We start from the raw sequence: 21,848 nt of genomic DNA, 5'->3' as shown, positions 1-21,848 counted from the left end.
GCTGTCGATTAATCGCAGTCAACTCACACGATTAACTCAAAAAAATTAATCACGATTAATCACAGTTTTAATTGTACTGTTAATAAATTTCAATTGGTATTCTATTGTTTAACTTTTTTTGGATGTTTTTCTACATTTTCAAATATATTGATTTAAATTACAACACAGAATACAAAGTGTACAGTACTCACTTTATATTATTTTTATTACAAATATTTGCTCTGTAAAAATGATACACAAAATAAATAGTATTTTTCAATTCACCTCATACAAGTACCATAATACAACCTCTTTATCGTGAAAGTGCAACTTACAAATGTAGATTTTTTTTTGTTATATAACAGCACTCCAAAACAAAACAACGTAAAACTTTAGAGCCTACAAGTCCACTCAGTCCTATTTCTTATTCAGCCAATCATTAAGACGAACAAGTTTACATTTACGGGAGATAATGCTACTGGCTTCTTATTTACAGTGTCACCTGAAAGTGAGAACAAGCGTTTGCATAGCACTTTTGTAGCCGGCATTGAAAGGTATTTACATGCCAGATATGCTAAACATTTGTATGCCCCTTCATTCTTTGACTACCATTCCAGAGGACATACTTCCATGCTGCTGATGCTCATTAAAAAAATAATGCGTTAATTAAATTTTGACTGAACTCCTTGGGGGAGAACTGTATTTCTCCTGCTCTGTTTTACCTGCATTCTGCCATGTCTTTCATATTATTGCAGTCTCGGATGATGACCCTGCACATGTTGTTCATTTTAAGAACACTTTCACTGCAGATTTGACAAAACTCAAAGAACGTACCAATATGAGATTTCTGACGATAGCTACAGCACTCGACCCAAGGTTTAAGCATCTGAAGTGCCTTCCAAAATCTGAGAGGGATGAGGCGGGGAGCATGCTTTCCGAAGAAACTACAGAACCCGAACTATCAAAAAAGAAAATCTTCCTTCCGCTGGCGGCATGTGACTCAGATGATGAAAATGAACATGCATCAGTCCGCACTGCTTTGGATTGTTATCGAGCCAAACCCATCATCAGCATGGACACATGTCTTCTGCAGAGGTGGTTGAAGCATGAAGGGACATATGAATCAGTAGCGCATCTGGCATGTAAATATTGTGCAACACTGGCTACAACAGTGCCATGCGAACGTCTGTTCTCACGTTCAGGTGACATTGTAAACAAGACACTAGCAGCATTATCTCCTGCCAACGTAGACAAACTTGTTTGTCTGAGTGAGTGGCAAAACAAGAAGTAGGACTGAGTGGACTTGTAGGCTCTAAAGTTTTACATTGTTTTGTTTTTTTAATGCAGTTTTTTTGTACATAAGTCTACATTTTTAAGTTCAACTTTCATTATAAAGAGACTGCACTACAGTACTTGTATGAGGTGAATTGAAAAATACAATCTCTTGTTTTTAAAGCACAAATATTTGTAATCAAAACTATAAAGTGAGCACTGTACACTTTATATTCTGTGTTGTAATTGAAAGCAATATATATGAAAATGTACAAAACATCCAAAAAATATTTAAATGGTATTCTATTATTTTTTTTAATCACAATTACTTTTTTTTAAATCGCTTGACAGCCCTAATTTTGAGGTCTCTAGCCAGTCAGCATTAGTTGTTGGTGGTCCTAGTCTGGAAGGTGCAATGGGCATAATTTGTTATCAGTAACAAGGGGCAGCATCAGTACAGTTTAAGGACTTTGCATTCACATCAATCTACATGAAAGCTATGAGATGTGCAGCATATGAACCTCCAAAGGAGAAAATGCGCAAAGCCAGTTGCACATGGGAAAGGAGGAGGGGAAACACCACCCCCCCCCCAAAAAAAAAATCAGGAGCAGAGGGGAAAAAAACCAAATTTGAGCCACCAGAAACACAGCCTTTTGTCAGATTCAGTTTTTCCAGAAGCAGCATTTCTTGTGTGTGTGTGAGGTGCTGGAATGAGCAAAAATTACGGGCTAAGCCATTCAAGAGAAGGAAAAGAGTTAGACAAAGCAAAAGCCATTACTCTTTTTAAGAACACTGTAGGAGAACACTTCAACCTCCCTGGCCACACAATAGCAGATCTTAAGGTGGCCATCCTGCAGCAAAAAAACTTCAGGACCAGACTTCAAAGAGAAACTGCTGAGCTTCAGTTCATCTGCAAATTTGACACCATCAGCTCAGGATTAAACTGACTGCGAATGGCTAGCCAACTACAGAACCAGTTTCTCCTCCCTTGGTTTTCACACCTCTACTGCTACAACAGGGCTTCATCCTCCCTGATTGAACTAACCTAGTTATCTCTAGCTTGCTTCTTGCTTGCATATATATACCTGCCCCTGGAAATTTCCACTACTTGCATCCGAAGAAGTGGGTATTCACCCACGAAAGCTCATGCTACAAAACGTCTGTTAGTCTATAAGGTGCCACACGATTCTTTGCTGCTTTTACAGATCCAGACTAACACGGCTACCCCTCTGATACTCTTTTTAAGATGACCTTTTTATTGTTGAGACAAGTTTGTGAAGTGTTACTGTCTTCAGGGTACAACAGCATCACAAGTGATTTGCCAGGAGCAAGAGACCATGATAAAAGGTGGCAAGTTGGAAAAAAGAATGTGTTAGAGGTGAATTTGTGTGGCACTTCATATGAATGGCTTCCTGGATAATTTGGTGCAGAATCTCTTTAAACACTTGGGTACGCAGTCTGAAGACGTCATTGCTGTAAAATCATGTTTACATTTAGCAAGGAGAGCTTCCTGGGAAATAGCATGTCAAAAAACCAAGCCACAATCTTGCCGAATCATCTCTCCATCCTGTTCTTGCAAATAAGGAAGTCATAATTCACAACAATTTCAGTCTGTTGCTATGGAAATTGTTGTGGGGTCACAGTTTTGTTTTGTTTTTACTAGCCAGAATCATGAGGCACTGCAATAAAAGCATCAGACACTAAAGATGGGAAGCCATATTAAGTCACAACTAGTCCATCTCCTTTGCCCGTGCAGAATTATTCCCTCTGGGATACATTTAATGCAGTTTGTTTTTTCCTGTCCAAGATTAAATGTGGAAAATTGCCGTTTGCTGAGGGTATGTTACTAAATTAATGTTTTTTAAATTTGGATTTAAGTTCAATTTTGTGATTTCTAATAGCAAAAAATCAGTACAGAAATTTGGGACTTGCTTAAGAGTTTTCTGTACACCTATTCCTAATCAAAACCTCTCTGCTCTGCCAAGCTAACATTCACTTTACTTCCTGCAATTCCATGATCTCACACACACTGGAGCAGAACTCTCCAAGGTTGTGTGTCTGTAGGGGTGGGAAAAGAAAGTTTGGTAGGAGAAAAAGAGGGCAGAAAGACTCAAATACGAGTGACAAATGTTTGGAAAATAATGAAGAGTTAACAGTTTAGAAGAGTGACCCAAAGAGAACCGAGTTTGTTTGGTTAAGAGGTTTTACCTTTCGGCGCACAGTGCAGCGATGACACATCCACTCCCCTGGAGGCAACATTTCCTCGCTCAATGGAGGGTTACTACAAGAGGAATACAAAGACACAGTTTACTTTCAGATTTCAGCTTGCAACTCTGAGAACATTTCAAGCTGGCCCAGAATAATTCTGCGAGCTTCCATTGCCAGGAATCTTCTGCATTTTATTCAGGTTCATTGACTGTGCTCCCTCTGTAGACAGTTCTTTGTAATAAACCTTCTATGAACAATGAAGCAAATTATAAAGTCTTATCTTCTAATTATAAAACACTCACTTCCACCTTCAAATATTCTGCTGTTAAAATCAGCCCTCCATATTAAGCACTTATTTTCCACTACTGTGGTGCTTGCCCTGTCCTTTGCATCAAGAAAACAGACTACACTTTTGGCACCATATAAGTCATTGCATTAAGAGATGGAAGTTTCACTGCCCTTAAATATATACACTTATGCACCTTTATAATTCTAACAGCGTGGTCTTAAAAGATCATTTAGAACCTACCATAAGACTGGGTCAGATTCTTGTCCAAGAAATGTAGCTACATAAAAATTCCCCAAAACAAGTGACAGAATTTGTCTTCTAGTTTACAGCCAGGACCCCTCTTCAACTGAGGGTGTCTCTACACTGGAGCTGGAGGTGTAATTTCCAGCTTGAGGAGACATCTCAATAAAAGCTAGTGTGGGTAACACACTAAAAATAAAATAAAGAGTGTGTGAGGGGCGGGACAGATTCCCTGTCCCGACTACCGTACACGCCTAGGGTCCTTGACGGGATTGGGCTTGGAGCTGCTAATCCGCCCTGCCTCTGGAACCCAGTTATTGAGTTTGTGCACTAAAAATAGAAGAGCTAGTGTGTGGACATTTACCCAACTTGGAAACCCACCTCCAGCTCCAGTGTAGACATACTGTAAGTGAGTTGTTGCCATGAAACTCACCTGCCCAGGAAGAGAAGAGGCAATGCATTATACCTACCAGTGCATTAGAATCAGCTAACTGGCAGCAAAACACATTCATTCTCTGCCTCAGTTACCATCTATCGTAATAAGGCCCTGGTAGTTCACCATCACGTGATATCTGCAGTTTGACTTGAATATATGAGCATAAGATTTGTCTGACTCAAAGAATCAGCCCATGGCCATTAATGAACAGATACTGCACTACGTCAACAAGAATATCTCCAAAACTGAGAGATGTTATACTGCATACATGAGTCAAAGTCCATATTCTTTGGAAATGCATTTTCTGTGCCTCCCTTCCCACTATATTTTAAATCTCCTTCGTCCAATCCTCCTTCCTGTCAATGTGATAAGGCCACTGGTGAAAGAATCACAAAGTTACTGCTTAATCACAAATTGGGAAAGGTGGAAACCCTTTTCATACAGCTTAACTACAATTCTTTCAGTTTTCTGGAAGCAACAGAATTGTATAGAAGTATCTGCTAGGATCCTGGACTGTGGCCATGAGCAGCTCCAGTAGAAAGCATACAGAAGAACCAGCAGACTGGCTGGCTGAAGCAGGAAACGTGGCAGAGAATTTGGAAAACTGCAAATATTTTAGGGGCGTGGAAGTTAGTCTCACATCAGTAACAAATGTGAACTTACAAATACATATCAATACCATTTTCTCCTTCACTATCTATCAAAACTGAACTTAATTAAAAGTTTCCCTTGCAAGATTTGATGACCAAAAAAAATCAGCATAAGCAGGCACAGAAAGAAAAAACCAACATCTAAATGAGAAACTCAAGTTAAACCAAACCAGTTCAAGAGGTGATGGGGATAAAGCTCACCGCCACTCCCAGGACAGTGGGATTTTGAAATCTGGCCATTCTCCAGCCTTCTCTCAGTGTTACAACAGCATAAGCGATGTTTGAGGGTTGGTTTTTTTTAATTTTTTTTTTAACTCTTTTCCCAAGACAATTATCTTGTTAGTGTTTTTTAAAAAGTAATTTTCAACTGAGATCTTTTTTCCTGCACACGTTATGGTTTAATCAGATCACTAACTGTTGAAGAGGAAACAACTTCTGTCAGATAAACAGAGGACTCTGTTTCCATGTAGTTTGTTTTCAAAGTGTATTTATTTGTGTTTTAACTTTGTATAAGTTTACTGCAGTTGTTAGCCAAACTTCAATGATGCAATACGTACTTCAGCCCAGGGAGCCCTCTTTCCTGCAGAGAATAAATCCACTGGTTATGGCACTAGCATAGGAAGTGGGAGATTGAGTTCAATACCCTTGTTCTGCCAGACACTGCATTTGACCACGGGCAAGTCTCTTAGCCTCTGTCTCTGTTCTGCATCTGTACCATGCGGAGAATAGCACATCCCTGCCTTCCAGGGTCTGGTGAGGATAAACACACTGAAAGAGTGTGAGAGCTCAGCTACTGTAGTAATGGGAAGGACCATGTAAGTACCTGAACTTAAGGGACTGAGGCCTTATTTTCTCAAGTGCTTTGAGAGCTTTTAATACAAGGCACTACAGAAGAGCCAATTACTACATTAGTATTAACTAGCCTTTAAATACCAATCACTAAATAGCAGAGTCCTGAAATAAGTGACTGCTAGTCAAGTGTTCTTCTATAATTCATGAAAGAGTCCTTTTTACTACAAGGCACAGTGACACATCACTTAGACAAGCCAATATAAAGCTAGCAAAAGTCACAGATGTCCTACTGTAAGTTAGTCTTTGCAAACAAATACTTTTAAATACGTCTCAGATATCAGCTTCTTCAGTGAGTCTGCCACCATCCGTTCTGAAGCTGTAGGTATTTGCTCCATAGAGAACCCTAATGCTAGCAGCCGGTCCCAGGCACTGGGTCTGGCCTCAGCTTCTAAGTTTAACCTATAAAACAGACTTCCTCGTTTCAAACAAACAATGATGTAGCATACACTGGGCAAGGCTCACAAACATCTTGACGCACAGTCTTCCACAGGCATTGAAGCTCTCAGGTTCACATTCTGTGTGTTCAGTTGCACAGGTTCTAAGAATGGTTTTTACGGCTTTTTTCCTTCAGTCTTCCAAAGTGGTGGTAACCTCCATTTCTGGTCTCAAAAACATAGGGGGATTCAGTAGAGGCGACACGTCTGGCAGCAATTTTGAGAAACAAAAGTTGAACATTTCTAGCGGCCTATGCTTCAGGAATCTAGAGTACTATATTTCTAGAATGCACAGTAACACACCTGGAGCTTGTTTTTCCATTTCCTGGAGGTCTCAAGTGAACAAATGATCAAGCTCCTTGGAAGACACAAAGCACCAAAACCTCTCTTTCAACCACAGATAACGTGAGAGTCAGACGTGCCGCTGAAATTATGAGTTTTTAAAAAAATGAACAAACCAACCTTTTGTTAACAGAAGCCTTAGTAACAGCAACGATCTCAAATGTGCTTAACATTTGGATTAATTGCAAGTCCTGAGGTGACCTCAGCAATAGCTTCAGATCCTTTACCCCTATGGCTTAAGAGTTCTTTAAATCAGTGACTTTGAACTACGTTTTTTATCTTGGGGCATCTTGCTGATTTCCTGCTCCCACATCGAAAGAACAAAACTAAATAAATAAGCAGTTCCAAAACTGCAAGGGGGCAAAAGGCATTTTAAAGGTATGTTTAGTATGCCAACTCAGAAATACACATTTTGCCAGAAACACTTCAAGCTATTTTAACTCATTATCCTGATTTTATATATTTTTATAATGAAACAGCAAATAGTGCAATGGATCCCAGGGAGTGATAAAAAGGACAAATGATTTTGAATAGATTTCATTTTATGATGATTTTTCAAAAAACAAAATATTTCCTGTATGTATTTATAAAGAACATGATTTTTTTTTTAAAAAAGTCACGTAATACCACATCTTTCTTGCATTAGTCTGTAAAACCACTAGTTTTAAGACAATACTTTAGAACAAAATGCTCATTTTTAAGGCTCTCTGAACAAAGTTGCCATTTCAGATCAACTGCAATATTTCAACATCAGACTCTCCTCCTGCACTTACTGAACCCTCCAACGGGGCCCAGCTAGGGCAATCAATGTGCCAAAACCTAATTCTGGTCCCGGAGCTTAATGAGCTGCTCATCAAGACAGAACACTATACTAACCAAGATGGAGGAATACTGTTCTTGCACTGCTGTATTCTGGGCCAGGAAAAAGCCACTACCCTAGGTTAACACAAAGGAAATGTACCTTAGTTAAGCAAGCAATTTTAATTAACTAGTTATGACCACATTCCCCACCCCTTTACGGTAGGCATACTAGAAATAAGATCTTTAAGCAAGACAGCAGTCAGCGTTCTTGCCATATCACCAAATTCTACTCTGAGCTGTGCACAACATGGCTGTTTTCTGCCTACTATTTTTCATACACTTATTAACACAAACCTCAAGAGTATTAATATTTGTTACAGATGAAGTCACTGCCAGCAGGACCTGTTGCTCAACAGTATCAACTTAATTATCAATTACACATAATATATTTGCTTTTCAATATGGAATCGTACCACAGATAGTTACACAAGAGCCTGCCCTCCATTTCAGAGACTTTTCCTTTTTATCATGACATGCAAGCAAAATGGTGCAGCAACACAGACATAACATGGAAGGTTATCGATGTGCGACCTGCATCTGTCTGCTCAGCAGTGTAACATGTACATTTTAGAACTTAAAAGAAAGACAGCCCTGAAAAATATAAAATCTGACTTTCAAAGTTAAAAGACTAAACATACACACCTGAAAGGTCAGTCCCACAGAGAACTAATTAAAAAGATTTTCATGGCTCTATCTTTGCAAAGAACAGATTATACAAGCCAGAGAAAAAGGTGTTAAATATTGTTTATACTGACAGTAATCTCATGGTTTTTCTATAGTAAGTATCTTTTTTTAAACCCATTTTCACAATATAATGTTTACACAAGACTCATTTTACAAGTCTCTGGAACTATCTTCCATATACTGTATATTATGCAAAGCCTCACTTAGGAAGGTGAAATTATTTAAATAGATATCATGAAATCAAACCCCCAAAGTGATCTGTATATTAGGAGTTTTCATCAAGCAATGAAGCTGTTTTGTTTTTCAATTTCACACTCTGGAGCTCACATACATCTGATGCTGGTATTAGACTAAATCCTGTAATTATGCTTACCGTCATTTCCTGAGGTCAGCAAAGTAAAGAAAACAAATGCTCAAGGGAACGGCACCCTCTCTGATCCGCCATATAAATGGTGCAAGTGTAAGATGCTTGTCTCAAAAGGAACTGATTGTGACTGCATTGGAAATGCAAGTTAATTACAATTGGCATTCCTGGTAGGCACCTTGCTGAAAAAGAACATTTGTGAAACCTGCACAGTGAGGGTGCTCCCTGCCTGCTGATGGCAGGGAACAGAAGCCAGTTTCCATCATGCTTTAATAATGGAGTGGAGAACTTTGGAGTTCAATGTCTGAATAAACTTTCTTGTAAGACTTTGATGCTGATGAATTGTACAAAGACATACTTGGAGTTCTCTTGTGCAGAGGAAAAGTCAAAACTCAACAGAAACAACTGGGCACAAAAGGAAAAAATTCACAGCAGTCCCTTCATTCAGCTCATTCATGTTGCTTCCTAATACCTCCCAGTTATGTAGCAGGATTTACTGACTGACTTATATTGGAAGACACTGGTGGGTAGGTTTGCCAGCAAGATAAAAGGCAGAAAAGTGAAAAGCCTTTATGTGGACTCTGACTTATTCTAATGACGGATGCAGCTACAGCTGTTCTAAAACCATCATGGAGAACAAGGTTTATTGGCTTCCCAGTGTAGGGCCATAACTAAAACTAACAAGGAAACTAGCCAGAGTGCCAGCGTCTTACAAATGCCCCATTGAGAAATATAGAAAGTTGCATCATTTAAAAATTTGCAATTCTTTGAAACAGCTTTACTGTGCCCAAGTTACACACTTCTATTCACAGCTGCTCCCCAAAGCCCTCCAGGGAAAGGACACCTGGAACAGAGTGTTTGAAGCCAATACATTATACAAAGAACAAACAAGTCAACAACTGCAGCTAGTCAAAATCCCTGCCTGTCTTAACTCTTACCATCCCACTATAGACCTTCTGTGCCAAGGAACAGTCTGCTGGTTTATTTTCTGTGGGGAAAAAAGGAAATGGAGGCTGTATCTTTAAGACATAGTTAGGAAATACTGAAACCCCTTCCTCCCCTCCACCCCAATAATGCCAGGCTCTCCAACAGGAAGTAGAAGAGGAGATGATTCAGCAATATAAGTGTTACATAGAGCTATTAAACAGCGTGTCTAAGCTATTCAACCCCACTATGGAGATCCACCTGTTTAACACAGATAACGTTGGCATGTAGGATCTAGGTTTGGGCTCTCTTTAGACTGTCAGCTTCCTGATGTTTATCGTGAATCCCCAATTCCCACAAACCAAGTGTCAGAATGTAGCGCGCACCCCACATTTTGGATAAACCAACACACAGTACCTATTTCCTCCTAAGAATTACCAGAGCTCCAACACATCTTTACTATAACCGTTTCAGGAACACAGTATTCTATGGGCCTGATCAGACTTTAAGTGGCCATTTTTGTATCAAACATGAGATCTGGTAAAGTCTGTAAGATTTAAATCCAAACACCACATTTTGCAACATGTTTTATTTGACAGGATTTTAAGGACAGCCACTGTAGAAGTTGGGTACTTTCCTCTGTAGGAAAGCTGCATATTCCCCCCCTTAATATTTTTGGGAAAATTAAAAAGCTCAATCTTGACAAGTGTAAGGTAATCTGCATTGGAAGGAATAAATTTAAACCATTTGTCCACATTGCTGGCTCTAAATCAATACCTCTTAGTAAGGAGACTTGAGCATCACTGGGGACAGCTCAGTGAAAACTTCTGCTCAATGGCAATCAAGAGACTCGTATAAGGGAGACTAAAAATATTACACTGATTACCCTCTCCCCTAGAGTCCTGTATTCAATTGGGTCACACAGTTGCAAGGTACAGCAGAAAAAAAAGGATTCAGAGATGGACAATAAAGAGATCAGAAGCCTGGAGTCGCTTCCATGTGAACAGAAAGAAGAGCCTGGGACCATTTCGTTTAGAGGGGGAACATAAGGATTTAGGAGGAAGTTTCACTATGCACACGTGGTTCCATGACTGTTTACTATGGGGTTTCTTGCACATTCATCTGAAATATCCAACACCTGCCATTGTCACAGAGCAAAAAAACTAAACCATCTGCTGGTCTGATCTGATATTGTAATTCTTGTGCACATGAAAGCAAGGGACTAGCAGTGCTGGCTAAATACTGGCATAACATCTCAATCCTTCCTTGGATCCTTCCACTCCCAGGAGCAACTGTTAATATCAAATTGTCTGATAAATATTTGATGTGGACAGATATCCACTGGAGTATGGTCCCAAATTCATTTCGTTTGTGAAGATATGAATGCAAGGTTTTCAGTGACAGAAGGGGTGAACTATAACACCTGGCTTCCCCCCATTACTCATCTTGAGTTATTAGCAGAGTTTGGATTGGTGCAGGCCTTCCAAGGATTTAAACTCTCAGCCTATCCAGATGGTCAAACACCCTGTGACGAAATCTGGAGAAAGCACCCAGGGGACAGGCACTCCTCCAGAGGTGAAGCCTTATTGCAAAAATAACCTGACAGGGTTACTTCAGGAAACTTCCAACTCAAGTAGTTCCATTCTGGCTATGTAAAATTCACTCTGCTGTTTCCGTGACATGGAGTGTTCTTCGCCACTTGTCCTGAAGTGTTGGTAAGTGCAGCCTACTCTGATAATACTAAACACTAGAGCGGTATATGATCTGAAACCCTTTGGGATGAAAAGCGACACACAGATATAATGTAATATCATAGACAATATTGCACATGCATACAGGCGGCTACACTGTGTGCAGATCAGGCCTACAGAATCACATGCAAATAAATGCACTGTTTCATAAGATTCCCAGAGTTTGTGATGAACTTAAAACTCCATACAGCACAATTTCCCCTACAGAGGTTAACAGCCAAGTCACTTTTAGACTTACTGAAAGGCAAGAAAAGACGACGCCCATCAATACTGCACAGACTGGGGGGATGGGGGAGGGACCCACCTTAAAAATTGCCAATCTACAAATTCACGACAATATTTCTTCACGCAACACAGTCAACCTGTAGAACTCATTGCCAGGAAATGTTGTAAAGGCCAAAAACATAACTGGGTTCAAAAAAGAATTAGCTAAGTTAATGGAGTATAGGTTCATCAACAGCTATTAGCCAAGATGGTCAGGGATGCAACCCTATGCTGTGGGTGTCCCCTAAAGCCCTGACTGCTAGAAGCTGGGACTGGTGACGGGAGGGATCGCTCAAATTGCCCTGCTCTGTTCGTTCCCTCAGAAGCATCTAGCACTGGCCGCTGTTGGAAGACAGGTACTGAGCTAGGTAGACCATTGGACTGTCCACTATTGCCATTCCTATGAGAGGTCTTTCTGGTTGATGGCTTATGTTGTGAGGCATGAGACTATGTACATCCTAGCCAATGTAACTGTGGATACTCTGGTTACCCATATACATGTCAAGGACATTTGGGAAAACGACAAAGCACATGATCTCTTACTGAAGTGAGTTCCACAGGTTAACTGTGTATTATGTAAAAAAATTTTTTACCAGTTAAATTTGTTTGCTTTTAAGAATGTTCCCTTGTTCTTAAACAAGGAGAGAAAGTAAACAGCTGTGCCTGTTTAGCTCTCTCTAAACCACTCAAGCTATGTTCCCTCACCTCATTTCTAGAAGAGATTATTAATTTACATTTAAAATTATTTAGTCTAACTTTCAATCTCTCCGCACAGAGAAGCCTTTCCATCTCTCTAATATTTTGTTGCTCATCTCTGGGCCTCTATATCTGCTTAACATTTCTCAGATAGAATGATCAAGTGAATACATCTTCAAGGTGAGAACCTTTTAATTTGCTTGAGGATTTTTAGTCTTAGAAATACCCAAGACAGAAGTGTATATTGAGTGTTTTGAGCCCTTACAAAGAAATGGACACGTTGAATTTTAATAGAGAGCTTTTCTCCAAAGTATTGGGATTGGAAAAGGTTCAGAAAAAAGGGCAACAAAAATGATTAGGGGTACGGAATGGCTGCCATATGAGGAGAGATTAATAAGACTGGGACTTTTCAGCTTGGAAAAGAGACGAGTACGGGGGAGGGGATATGACAGAGGTCTATAAAATCATGACTGCTATGGAGAAAGTAAATCAGGAAGTGTTATTTACTCTTTCTCATAACAAAAGAACTAGGGGACACCAAATGAAATTAACAGGCAGCAGGTTTAAAACAAATAAAAGGAAGTATTTCTTCACAGAACACAGAGTCAACCTGTGGAACTCTTTGCCAGAGGATGTTGTGAAGGTCAAGACTATAAGAGGGTTCAAAAAAGAACTAGATCAGTTCATGGAGGATAGGTCCATCAATGGCTATTAGCCAGGATGGGCAGGGATGGTGTCCCTAGCCTGTCTGCTAGAAGCTGGGAATGGGCGACGGGGAATGGATCACTTGATTACCTGTTCTGTTCATTCCCTCTGGGGCACCTGGCATTGGCCACTGTTGGAAGACAGGATACTGGGCTAGATGGACCTTTGGTCTGACTCAGTATAGCCATTCTTTTGTTCTTTCAGACCTTCAGCTGGCCACAGAAATTTTCCAGGTAGAAGTACTAGTTTAAAAAAACCAAGCAGATTTAAAAAAGCAAAACTGAAAATCCACCCAGCAGTTTTCAGATTTTTTTTTTTTAAAAGAACAAAAAGACAGAAACACAGGCACAATAATCTCCATCCCCACCACTCTTCTTCACACCCTGCTCCTGTTTCTATTCCTGGTGGAAGGAGATCCTAGGGGTAGTTAATACAGCATCTCTCCGCCGCCCCCCCCCCCCCCCGCCAAAAAACCAACAACAAAACCCACCACAGCAGAAAGTCATAGCCTGTATAGGCACATATTTTATAATGATTAGGGCTACTTGCTCAGGGAAGGTTTTTTTGGCCTGTTGTGTCCTCAGGCCACTGATAAATTCAAACCCCACAGAGAGCACTCTCTAGCTCGTTCTAGTTTATTTCAAAAAGTGACTCATTCACAGCAGACATCAGTGGAAAAGGCTCAAGTCAGGTTCAGTCACTAGATTTCCTCCCAGCTTGCTGTTACAATATTTGCCTTTTATACCCTTGAGATGATACACTGAACACCTCTCAGGAAATGCAATTTGTAAAAAGTATGCTAAGGGTGGAAAAAACCCACCATAACTAGTTATACACAGCAAAGACACAAACCTGCATGGCTACAACTGCATTCAAGTGTGCTGACAAGATTATGATCCATGGTGACACGCAAGGTATCTCTCTCTCTAAGCGGTGTTTATTTCTACAGCCTCTCGGCATCACACAGCCGTCTACAAGGGAAGTTGGGCAAAAGCCATGGTGAGAACTACTGGTTGGGGAAGAACACAAGAAGCTCTTTGATAGGTTGACTGTGCCAAGTACTCCAGAGTCATAGTTCAGTCACATACAGTTTAGCCAATAACTCACTGTGGCAAGACGCTTACTTACACTTTTATTCTGGGCCCTGATCTACAAGTAAAACTTAGATACGTGACTCAGGGCTGTGAAAACTTCACATCCCCAAGACTTAGTTAAGCCAGTCTAAGCCCTGGTGCTGACACTGCTATGCTGATGGAAGAATTCTGTCAAACTAGTTACTGCCTCTCAAGGGGGTAGATTTACTACAGCAATGGAAAAATCTCTTCCATAGCTGCAGTGTCTACACTACAGTGGTAGTGCTCGTAAGTGTAAACGTAGGCCGGATCAAGAATTTCATCCCCAGAACAAAGCCACATTATATTCTAAATTACTTTAATGTTTTCACATGCCTAAACTTGCTTCCTGGATGGTCTTTTAAACTGCTAGATCTTGCACAGATTTCTATTGTATTATTGTGTAAAGCCTCTGACTGCCAGATGCTGGGACTAGGCACCAGGGGATGGATCATTTGATAATTGCCCTGTTCTGCTTATTTCTTTTGAAGCATCTGGCATTGGCCACTGTCAGAAGAAGGATCCTAGGCTAGATGGACCATTGGTCTGACCCAGTATGGTTGTTCTTATGATCCCTTGCTACCACAAGGTTTCTCTCACATTCTAATGCACTGAAGACTCTGTTTCAAAAGGTACACTTTCCTTCCTACTCTGGAAATTACTGCCTACTTTCTTCACAGTAGGCTTCTGCTAGTCATTATTGACTTAATGATTAAGGAACAGGTTTCCTAGAACCGGAAAAGTCAAGAAAGCATCACATACTGACTCAGTCTAGAAACAAAGGAACTCCAAGATGCACGTGTGCTTACGGGGTGTCTTGAAGCGCAGCAACACCAATGCTGCTGCCTTTATTACGTCAATACCTGTGTTGAATGTGTCTTACAACTGAAGGCTGGCAATATGCTTTTCTTGTAATTTACATACATGCTTGGCACCCCGCAAATGAGGTGTATGGCATAACACACAGATAGGAACATAAGAACGGCCATACTAGGTCAGACCAACGATCCATCTAGCCCAGTTTCCTTGTCTTCTGCCAGTGACCAATGCTAGATGCTTCAAAGGGAATGAACAAAACAGGGGAATCAAATGATTCATCCTGTTGTTCAGTCCAGCATCTGGCAGTCAGGGGCTTATGGACACCCACAGAATGTGGTGGTCTCCCTGACCATCTTGGCTAATAGCCATTGATGGACCTAGCCCCCACGAACTTATCAAATTCTTTTTTGAATCCAGTTATATCTTCTTGCGAAAGAGTAGATCAAAAGTTTCAATGGAGTTTTAAGTTATGATTCACCAGCCTTATATCAGGCAGAGTGACAACAGACAAGAATCTCAGAGGGACTAGTTCAAAAGGAGTTCTGCTCTAGTCACCACAACCAGTTTCTGAATTACAATTCACTTAGAGAGGCCTGAGGCACATACTGGTGTAACAGGCTCAGTCACATCCCTGTCAGGTTCCCCAAACTGAGATGCTCCCCAGTACACACTGTAACAGTGATAGCACCATGAATCTTTTGTTAAAAGCACCTAGCATTAAAACTGATTATCCCACCTCTAAAGAAAGAATGCTGTTTTCCCTATTTTCTCCCTCACTAATCAGTACCAAACAGAGGAACACACACCTTTATTTTATAACTAAGGCCCTGTATAAAAGATGGGGTTTTATTTTTAAAAAAATCATGTGTAAAGTATTGGATTTAACACGGTTTGTATGCAATTAATTTTACAACTTAATTTAGTCAATTTATAGGCCAGCATGAATTTTACAAGTGGTAGGAAAATTAACTCTGTCCTTGATTTTTGGAGGGAGGGGAGAGAATATTAAAGACTTCATTGTAGACATTTTCAATTTAAAAAAAAATTTAAAAGATCATAGTTTGGGGGCATTTTCATGATTTCTGTGGCCTCCATGAATTTGTATAGGGCCTTAACCAGTTGTCCTCCCTCCTTTTTGTGGGGGCATCGGGGGGAGGGGGAAAGGGGAGGAACAGTGTGGGATGTAAAACAAGCCATAGAAAAAGTTGCAGGTGGTGACTGTACATTGTAGATTTTTTTTCAGCAGTGTTGAGCCTAGGTATGCAGTCTAGCAGATTGACCTTAATTTTTGTTACCTCGTGTTCTAAGAACTTTTACAGGTAATATTTAAGATCTGCATAGCAGTTATTAACCAATGAACAGTACCCATCAGAAATCAAATCCAATTAAAATCTCTTTGCTAAAGCAAGTGCCTCTAGGTACTAGAAATCCTTTGAGAGGATGTTTCCACATTCTGAAACACTCCCATGAGCCACACCTACCGATGCGATAACATGCTGGAAGACGGCAGCTAGAAAGTAAAACCATAATGGGTGACTACTGAGCAGAACAATGGATTCAAACTAAGTCAGAGTTACTTAAAAAACACTTCACTAAACCAAATAGTTCAGCAAGATGCAGCATCTTTAAAACACGGATTTCACTGCAGCAGTAAAAACTGATGATCACAATTTTCAAGACTTACAGTTCAACAGAAAAGCATATTTTTTCCCTAGGCAGGGTAACAGGCCTTTTTTAGTTTTTATCAGTGATTTTATCCTCTACCTTTCAAACAACTTTACTTGTAATTGCAATACCTTTTCTATTAAGTTTAGTCTATTTGATACAGAGGGGGGTGAAGGAATCATGTTTAAGTTCAGTTATTATAGCACATCTTTTTATTTTGATAGAGTCCCACTGATGACTGAGAAACCCGATTACTGTGGTCCAATTCTGAGAGTAGCAGCAATCAATGGTTTAGTCATCAGGCACACTTCACTGTGTACATGTTAAATCAACCATAAGAAGATTTTACAATAGCACGCACCCACATACTGAAGAGAATGATACCTTAAGGGTCCTGAACTACACATTAAAAAAATTCAGTTTATTAAGTTGTGACAAACCAAACTCCAGAAAACTAAGTTCTGTGCACATTATTATTCCTACAGTTGAACTTTTATGGCTTTGCATTTCAGAGCCTTAGTGTAAACTAAAAAACCAAAACTGAAGTTGAACAAGAGAGCTTAACAGAGCTGCTATGGCTGATTATGTTACTGTGTCTAAAGGCACATAAAGAATGACTTTTTTTTTTTTAACTAACTAAACCAATGCAATTGCTTCTTTCATTAACTTTAATATCTCAGATTCCACATTGCTTCTGAAACCACCTAAATACCAAATGCAATTAAAGCATAAGAATTTGGCAAGCAGTGAATTCATTTAAAATATTTAGTTATTAACATAAAGATAAACAGGTGTTAATAGCATGAGTTGTTCTCTTACATAACTTTAAAATATTATGGTCTCTTCTAACAGTTATGAGTTCAAAAAGAAGCTTAAATTAAGTCCAAGTCTCTGTATTCCAGGCTTACTTCAAGGACCTTTTAAAGGATGGATTTTGCCAGTATACTGTTCACATAAAAGGAGGATCTAGTTTTGATAACATTTAAGTTTGAATGCTTACTAAGTTCATTTAAACCTACAAAGAGCCAATGTGCAAGCCTTTTTAAAGTTATTAGTAATTTCAGTATGACGTTACACCTCAACACTACGTAAATGAATGAATTTAAACTTTGTCCAATTCACTGTTACCTAGCTGAGAGTTAGTTATCTTATGGCAGGATGTCCAGAGCACCTATTTTTTGTGGCCATTAAAAGACCACATCACTGAAATTAAGGCAGCAGCTCAGAATCTAGATGCCTCAAAGATTTTTTTTCAGTCAAAAGAAGAAGGGGAGGAATCGGACACAAAAGTGAGAAGTCAAAATTAACTCCTAAATGATTAATTAAATTGAATGCTAGCTTGCAATAGGCCAAGATAATTCTAAATCTGAATAAGGTACAGAAAGTTATTCATGTTGTAGCAGTTGAACATAAAGATTTCACATGTAGAATGGAAAATTGTCAACTGATGTGACTCAGAAAATAAAATATGCTAAACTAGGCTAGTTTAGCTTCATCTGCCTCTCTTAGCAAGCTCTGTTACTCCAGTTCTTCAACAGCAGCATGCCTGAGGACTGCCAAATCAGAAAGGGGAAACAGAGCCAAACACTCCAAATGTAAACATGGGGAGGCAAGTGTTGCAAAAATGTTTGATGGAACTAGCAAGACAGTGCTCAATGCAGTGCTCTTACCCCGTGACAGCCACAAAATTCATCTGGTTCAGAACAAGAGTCAACGATTAAGGGAAATCTTGGGAGATGGCACAAGAGATTCACAATTTTAGTATGTCAGTTTTGTCACCTAAAGAGCCATATTCACTTCAAAAGGAAGTTGATTAATTTCAGACAATTTAAGTTGCTTCAGTATACTAACACCCTTGTACTCAGGAGCCAGACAAACAGGCAATTGTAAATGAGAATATAACGGAATGCTATGGTTCAGTAATTTGAGAGCACCTTTCACACTAGGAAAAATTAACAGCACTGCTTTAAAAAGTCAGTTCGCCTGTTTTGTTTTGTAACTTCTATTGCCATTTTTACTAGTTATCTATTTTAAACCTGCGCTTTTCCTCTCTATCACTTTCTGCTTAATCCTTCAGAAAAGCCATATGGAATTTTTGTGGACTGATCTCAAGCACAGGATCAGTAGTTTACTGAGGGCAGGAGAGAAGAGACAAAGAAAAAACTATAATAGCTACACACATCTAAAACAAGGCGGTAAGAGAAAAGTACAGAACGTTACTAAACAAGAAAACTGCCTTTGGATCATTTTTTAATAGTTTATCCCAGCTCAAAAGCCCCCTTGGAATCGAATTGTGAGATAAAATTAAAGACTCTACTGCATTATTTCTAGAACTGTTCAATAACTTGCACTCATAGCTGATAAGTGGAAAAAAACATTCTATGCAAAATTTAAATCTGAAGAAGTCAACATATTTGAATATAGCAGATGCAGCATCATAGGTAATCTAGCGAAAAGGGCACTACAAAATTTTCTATAATTATTACCCCATCCAAATTATTTGCACCAACGCTGATGAAATCTGATGTAAGCAAAGAAAATGCAGATTTTATTTGGTTTTTCCCCAAACTATAATCTTTCTTGGACAAGATTACAAGAGTGGTCAAGTTCATAATAGATGAATCAGAAATCTGGTTCCATCCACATGAAGTCATTCTGAGGCTGACAACCCACTCGTAACTACAAAAAACTTGGTAAAACTGCTCTTTTTGGCAGGTAAATATACCATAATTAGACCTGGAAATATTCAAAGCTATCATCTTTTTTCAGCTGGCTTCCAAATGTGTGGAAATACTCTAGAAGTCAAGATATGCTTAAGAACAAAACAAAGGACTTTAAGAAGATCTGGTCTTCTCTCCTGGAGTACTCCCGTGAACACCCAGACACTAAACCAAACCAAAAATGGAACGACAATACCTGCCTGGATTATATTTCAAGACTTGCTTTCTGGAACATATCTTCCAAGTGCACACAACAGATTACAGAATGAATTTAAATAAATATGGGTAAAACCTCAACCCCAGACTAACATGGACTATGGAAGCAGAGAACCACATGGCATAATTTGTGTTTGTTTCCTTATTAAGTTAAAACATACAAATTGTTGCTTTGGAGATATACACGTATTTACCTAATCAAGGTACAATAATGTAGCAAGCAAGTTACATGTATTGTATATAGGGGAGGCAGTGTCACCTAGTGGATAGCGCACTGGACTGGGATTAGGGAGACAGGTTCAATTCTTGGCTATGACACTTCTCTGGTGGGCAAGTCACTTCCACGCCTTATCCTTTACAGCTGGTACTGAAGTGCTTCAGGGTGTACTGTTGAAGCGCTCTAAATAAAAACTAGGTATTGTCGTATTGTCTTCCTCATTGTCACAAAAGAAACTTTTAGAACAGTGAAAACAGTATTGAAGGAAATGCCTGGAAGATGCCTCAAACAGCAGAATTCAGAAGTTGGCCATAGATTGGTATATTTAAGTTTATATTCACTGTATAAATGTACTTAAAGCAAGCATTATTGAAACACTGCAGAATAACAGGGAAATAAATGCATGTACTGCATTCATGCCCAATGGAATGGAAGCTGACTTTAAGCAAGATGTACGAGGTAAAGACAAAACCCAAGTGTCCCTTTGAGGCAACTTGTCTCATTTGCATGCCTTTACAAAGTGGTATGCAAGGCTTTGGAAATGAGAACAGGAAAACAGAAAGCAGCCCATCCTTTACTTCTGATGAAGAAAAAGCCTGTTAAAGCAAATTTAAGCAGAAAATTATTTGAATACTGTAGCTGCATAAATTGTGGGGTTAACCTTACAAACCCCTTACCCTGGAGAGAAGTCTCATTGAAGTCAACATGACTACTTAAGTGAGAAAGGGCTTGCAGGATAGGGCCCTGCATTCCTATCATGAAAATAGTAGCTAATGAGTTGGGTGTAATTTAGTTCTGTCAATTATAGGAAAAAGGTCACTTCACAAAAGTCTCTAAATTGAATAAAAAGTTACCTTGGTTTCCCCATGCAGATTAAAAAACCAGAAACTTGCCAAATTAAATCATGAAGTATATGCATAGCTAATGTCTCCATGACTATAAAGTGGATACTGACTTATGATTGAGAAACCAGGTTTTAAGTAAGTGAGAAACTGCATGTGGACCATTTCCCTCCCCCAAATTCTCAAGGTTTCTAGCAACTATCCTGCTTCAACAAATGAGACTCAAAACTGTATGGAGGCTTAACATTTTAGGCACTTCATTCGACTTTACCAGGTTCAGTTTATATCAACAACATCCTAACATACAACATTAACTTGTTTGTGTTGAACTACTGAGCCCTACATTATGAAACAATCCTGTCCTAAAAGGACAGCTATCTGAAGGAGAGCTTCTGTGTAAGCACCCAAGTTTGTCTTTCACCAAGTGAAGCTGGCCCAATAAAAGATTACCTCACCCACCTTGTCTAATTACTAAACAGATTAAACCAAAAAAAAAAAACGCAAACAAACAATGTTCTCCAGCAGATTTTAAGTGCTCTATATAATAAAACTACCAGGGGAACTTCTCCAGATAGAAATTATGGTATCATGGATTATGAAAATGGAGCTTCCCGTCTTAGGTAGACAGGTCTATAGAATGGTAACAGGACACTCCCTACAGAATTCTGACCCGACGGTAAATTTCCCCGGTATCAGTAATCACTGTAATAAGCACCCTAAGACCTGCAATTAGCATATAAAAAAGTACAACCATTCAGCTAAAGTCACAAGGAGACAACTGTAGCCGAGTCAAACAAATATCCGAGGCATGAAAGACAATAAGGAATGTGGTTAAAAATCTCTCTCCAAGGAAGAATACCGATTTGCCAGAACTTCCCTGCTCTGACTTGCCCTGCTCCCTCCCCCATCCCATTAGTCACTTTGGCTGTCTGAATTTCACGAGCCTGAATTGCTGAACAGATGTACGCAAATTCGCTTTCGATGCACCTGGGCTCCTTACACAGAAGCAAAAATAACTTCTCAGGGCAGAAACTGAAGTTCAGACATCTCCTGATTTTGCTAGTTTGCTTTTTGTTACTAGCTTGGGAGGCTTCCAGGTAATGCAGGGAAGGTCGGGTCCCCCTCTCACAGCAGGCACTATGCTCTAAAGCACACATTTCCAAACCACCACCGAGGATTAGCAACGAAAGCACAAGCCTACAGACAAGCTGTCCCTGAATTCGTATAGGTCACTCCTACAAGATGGAACAGGCAGGTCTAAAGGACAGGAGGAAGGAAAAGGGAATAAGGAGGGGTCAATTTTCAA

The 21,848-nt window shown here is 39.6% G+C and overlaps 1 protein-coding gene across 2 annotated transcripts in view; it reads right to left on the bottom strand.

Annotated features, from left to right (window-relative positions):
• The window catches only part of PHF12 (PHD finger protein 12), a 43,667-nt gene that overhangs the window by 20,665 nt on the left and 1,154 nt on the right, over positions 1–21,848 (bottom strand). For both annotated transcript variants that reach the window (XM_039507843.1, XM_039507844.1), the window contains exon 3: positions 3,460–3,532. In XM_039507843.1, coding sequence (XP_039363777.1) covers positions 3,460–3,532 — 73 coding nt within the window. The remainder of the gene's footprint in view (positions 1–3,459; positions 3,533–21,848) is intronic.

Source organism: Mauremys reevesii, linkage group 20, assembly GCF_016161935.1.
Source record: "Mauremys reevesii isolate NIE-2019 linkage group 20, ASM1616193v1, whole genome shotgun sequence".
NCBI classification, from domain to species: Eukaryota; Metazoa; Chordata; order Testudines; family Geoemydidae; genus Mauremys; species Mauremys reevesii.
Note: the sequence above shows the minus strand (reverse complement) of the source record. Positions and strands in the feature narration are given on the sequence as shown.